Below are 4,935 nucleotides of genomic sequence, written 5' to 3' on the forward strand. Positions count from 1 at the left end.
TCGTCTAGCGGGTTTTCCGTCTTGCGAGGCATTCGTCTTGCGGGGCACCACTGTACTGTAACCCTTTTTCCTGCCTGTGAAAGCCTTTTTATGCTGGCACCTGCTTTGACCGACATAAGCGTATATATATTTTTGCCATTACGTGCTTGGTCAAAGCTTGCTTGCTCCTTCATTAACAGCCAATTCATTGAAAAAGCCAGCGTTGTGCAGAGTTTACTGCGCTGAGCTGGGCGCTTTAAAATCCCTATCCAATTATGTGTGCCCTTGGGACCAGCCACTTTCTTTTGGGCCTGACCTACCTCTCAGGGTTCTTGTGAAGATAAAATAAAGCAGCGGGAAAAGCTACATATGCCAACCTGAGGGTTTTTTTGGTGGTTTTTTTAAAGGGGAAAGTGGAATATAAATATAAAAGATAATAATGGTTGTCATCTGTCTTGAATTTCCCGGACATAGAAGGAATGCTGCGGTCGGAAGCAGTGTCCAGGAAAATCCAGATGTATGGTAACCCATGTTGGAAGACTAGATTTTGGCGAATTTCCTTAAAAGTAGCTCAAAAACTTCTTTTTTTGAGAGAGAGAGATTTTGGGAAGAACTAAAGCAAGATCAACAACTTTGCTCCAAAACTCTTAACAACTTTTGTGTCCGGATTTTCACTTTTTTAAATATGGCAAGCAGCCTTTCCCTTTATTTTTGCTGCGGTTTGACTGATTTAGGAACGCCCTTCCTCTATTATAAATGGATTATTATTATTATTATTATTATTATTATTATGCATCCACCACCCACAAAAGTACAATGTCTGCAGGTCAGATTTACTCGAAAAGAAAGTCCAACAGGGGCTCCTCCCCCAAGCGGGTAAACAGCCCACAGGCAGGGCAAACCCGTTTCGCGGGGTGTTTTGCCTCTTCTCGCGCGCCGTAGGCGCAAAGCCATAGAGACGGTAGGCCGAGAAGGGCCGGCCGGGCAGCCTTGGAAATGCCCCGGAAGCGGAAGCCCGGGAAGGCGCTCACATTTGCAAAGCCGCGACGGAGCAGTTCGCCGCGCGAGTCGACGGCTAGGAAGACGAGAAGGGCCCAGCCATGTGAGGACGGGCCGGGGAGGGGGGTGGAAGAGAAGGAGCCCGGGGTTTTTGGGGGGGTGGGGAGGTCCCCTTTCTTGCGAGTCAGGATTTTTTTTGGGGGGGGGTCCTCATCTCCACTATACCGTAAATATTCGAATAGGCGCGCCTGTTTAAGAGCGTTATAATTACTGCCGTATTTATTTATGTCCCACCTTCTTCCCTTACAGGGACTCAAGAAGGCTTACAAAAAAGAGACAAAATTTTTAAAAATCCTTCCAGTAGCACTTTAGAGACCAACTAATTTTGTTATTGGTGTGAGCTTTCGTGTGCATGCACACTTCTTCAGATATTTTAGTTGGTCTCTAAGGTGCTACTGGAATGAATTTTTTAATTTTATTTCGACTATGGCAGACCAGCATGGCTAACTACCTGTAAAAAAAGAGAGAGAGAGAGAGGGAGCAGCTAAAAACATAGTGGGGGTAGTGGTGGAAACCGGTCATTAACAAAGCATTCATGGAATTAAATGGCTCCCGCTGCCTTATTGGAAAGGCTACCCCCAGTTCTCCCCGCCCCGCCCCCTGACACCATCCTCTTCTCTGCCGCCCCTTTTCTCGTTCACCTTGGTCGTTTGCAAGTGGGAAGGGGGAGTCACGGCCTTCATGCGCTGCCTCTGGGCTTCCCTGACTAGCAGCTGGTTGGCCACCTTAAGAACAGAATGCTGGGACTCGCTGCCTCCCCTTCCCCGCTTTGGTCTGATCCAGCTACTGGCCTCTTCCTTGTCCCCAGGGTCTCCCCTCATGGCTTATTTGGCTGCTTCCAAGATGCTTCCCAATGGCTAGTGGAATAATTTTGCCGATTCAGATGGGAGGGGTCCTGTATTAGCATGTTTCCAACCACCTTGCCTTTACAGTGGTACCTTGGGTTACATACGCTTCAGGTTACAGACTCCACTAACCCAGAAATATTACCTCGGGTTAAGAACTTTGCTTCAGTATGAGAACAGAAATCGTGCTCCGGGGGCACGGCAGCAGCAGGAGGCTCCATTAACCTAAGTGTTGCTTCAGGTTAAGAACAGTTTCAGGTTAAGAACGGACCTCCGGAACAAATTAAGTACTTAACCCGAGGTACCGCTGTACTTTGGTAAAGGGCGCTATGTAGCAAAGTAATTGGGTGCATATTTTAAAGGAACCACCTTAGAGTTTGTGGCTCTTAACTTGTTTCAAAACTGTTTTTTAATATTGAGTTTTGATCACTGTAATCTGCCCTGGCACCTTAGGGTGAAGGGTGGGTCAACAACACAACAACAGTTAGGATAATTTTATTGCCTGTTAGTTATGAGCAGCGGAGATTTTGCTTTCACACTAATCCCATCGCTCCCCTGCACAGGAGACTTTTAGTGGGTTGTGTCTACTGCCTTAAAATGTTTAAGTGGATGAATAATGATTCTTGGTAGTTAGGATCTTTCTCTTTTTTCCCCTTCCACCACCCCTGCACCACAGTGCTTCTTCCATGCTTGCGGTGAAAGGATGCGTCGTATAACCACTAGAACATACAGTGGTGCCTTGCAAGACGAAAAGAATCCGTTCCGCGGGTCTTTTCGTCTTGCGGTTTTTTCGTCTTGCGAAGCAAGCCCATTGACGGAGTAGCGCTATTAGCGCTATTGTCGATTTAAGGGCTAAAAACGGCTTTTTAAGGGGTGGGGGATTAGCGGTTTTGCTGCTAAAATGCTTTTAGCAGCTTAGCGATTCAAAATAAGGGGTTTTGGAGCAACAAAAAAAATTCAATTTTTTTCGTCATTTTTCGTCTTGCGAAGCAAGTCCATAGGGAAATTCGTCCTGCGAAGCGCCTCTGCAAACGGAAAACCCTTTCGTCTTGCGGGTTTTCCGTCTTGCGAGGCATTCGTCTTGCGGGGCACCACTGTATTTTATATTGCCAAGTCACATTTAGTCGGTGCTGGTTGTCGTGCACCAGATGCCTGCATAGTTATCCTACGGGACTTGGCAAGCGCTGTCTCTTTTCTTCCTCCTCAGGAGCCTCTTAAACAAGCCCAAGAGTGAGATGACCCCAGAGGAGCTGCAGAAGAGGGAGGAAGAAGAGTTCAACACGGGGCCCCTTTCTGTTCTCACCCAGTCCGTCAAAAACAATACTCAGGTGCTGATCAACTGTCGAAACAACAAGAAACTGCTTGGCCGGGTCAAAGCCTTTGACAGGTAGGATCCTCTGTTGTTTGCTCGGAAGTAAATAAAGCCAGATCAAGTTCAGCCTTTCAAAATAAGTGGCAGATTTCCAGTTTTCCTCTTGGTAGTTCCATCTCCTTCAGAAGTTCAGGGAGAGGGGTGTTGGCCCAGGAGAGGGGATTCTCTTGCAGCCCCAGTTGCAGACCCACAACGATGATGATGATGATGATGATGATGATGATTATTATTTATTTGTACCCTGCCCATCTGGCTGGGTTTCCCCAGCCACTCTGGGCGGCTTCCAACAAAGATGAAAAATACACTAAAAGGTCACATATTAAAAACTTCCCTGAACAGGGCTGCCTTCAGATGTCTTCTGAATGTCAGGTAGTTGTTTATCGCTTTGACATCTGATGGGAGGGCGTTCCACAGGGCGGGCGCCACTACCGAGAAGGCCCTCTGCCTGGTTCCCTGTAACTTGGCTTCTTGCAGTGAGGGAACTGCCAGAAGGCCCTCAGAACTGGACCTCAGTGTCCGGGCAGAACGATGGGGGTGGAGACGCTCCTTCAGATATACTGGACCGAGGCCGTTTAGGGCTTTAAAGGTCAGCACCAACACTTTGAATTGTGCTCGGAAACGTCCTGGGAGCCAATGTAGGTCTTTCAAGATCGGTGTTATATGGTCTCGGCGGCCGCTTCCAGTCACCAGTCTAGCTGCCGCATTCTGGATGTGTCTGGTTTCTTCATTACAGCGCTTTCAGCAAATGCTGAATATGCATCTCTTTACCCTGGTCTTTGTCAACTGAGATGTGTGTTGATAGCGCCCATCCTATTCCTGCGGCGGTGATCCGTTTATAAATGTAACAACAGTATAATTTGTTCACTGGGAATTGAACAATTCCCCTTTGAGGTTCTTCTGGACTCTCTAGCCTAGAGAATGGGGGTTGTTCCTTGGTCACAGAGAGAGGGATGTTTTGTTCCCTCCCCATTTGTTGGTAGCAGGAAAGAGAGAGCCTTGCATCCAGGTAACAGTTTCCTCTCCCCACCAGGCACTGCAACATGGTGTTAGAAAACGTTAAGGAGATGTGGACAGAGGTGCCCAAGAGTGGGAAAGGCAAGAAGAAATCGAAACCTGTCAACAAGGACCGGTACATCTCCAAGATGTTCCTGCGTGGAGATTCAGTCATTGTGGTGCTGAGGAACCCCCTAATCGCTGGCAAATAATAGGCTGTCAGCAGGCTGCAGGTGCTTGAGAGCCTAGTCCAGTAAACTGGTCCAATCAAGAAACCAACAAGAGGCATTTAAAAGTATTTTTGAGCAATGAATATACAGTACCCCGATGAAGGAAAGTGCAAGGCTTCTTGCTATTCATAGAGGTGATGATGAAATTTCCAATCCCCAGACACCTGGCTATGTTCATATATGTTGCCTGATGACCTTTTCTTTTGTAATAAACATTTTGTTAAAATCCTCTTTCTGCTTTTTTGTTTGGCGCAGGCTCTTCTGCCTGGTGAAGTTTTTGATGGCAATGAAGGGGATGGGAATCTTGTGGCTGGTGGGAGCTGAGCTGTGGGTTACCGTATTTTTCGCTCTATAAGATGCACTTTTCCCCCTCCAAAAATGAAGGGGTATGTGTGTGCGTCCTATGGAGCGAATGCAGGCTTTCACTGAAGCCTGGAGAACGAGAGGGGTCGGTGCG

The 4,935-nt window shown here is 47.4% G+C and overlaps 1 protein-coding gene across 1 annotated transcript; it reads left to right on the plus strand.

The window, feature by feature from the left end:
- Positions 1–930: 930 nt before the first annotated feature.
- On the plus strand, positions 931–4,709 carry SNRPD2 (small nuclear ribonucleoprotein D2 polypeptide). Its single transcript, XM_083456386.1, has 3 exons — positions 931–1,081; positions 3,091–3,270; positions 4,286–4,709. Coding segments are annotated over exons 1-3 (357 nt in total). The 5' UTR covers positions 931–1,079; the 3' UTR covers positions 4,461–4,709.
- Positions 4,710–4,935: the final 226 nt, after the last annotated feature.

Source organism: Podarcis tiliguerta (genome assembly GCF_965153285.1).
Source record: "Podarcis tiliguerta genome assembly, chromosome: 8".
In the NCBI taxonomy this organism is placed as follows: Eukaryota; Metazoa; Chordata; class Lepidosauria; order Squamata; family Lacertidae; genus Podarcis; species Podarcis tiliguerta.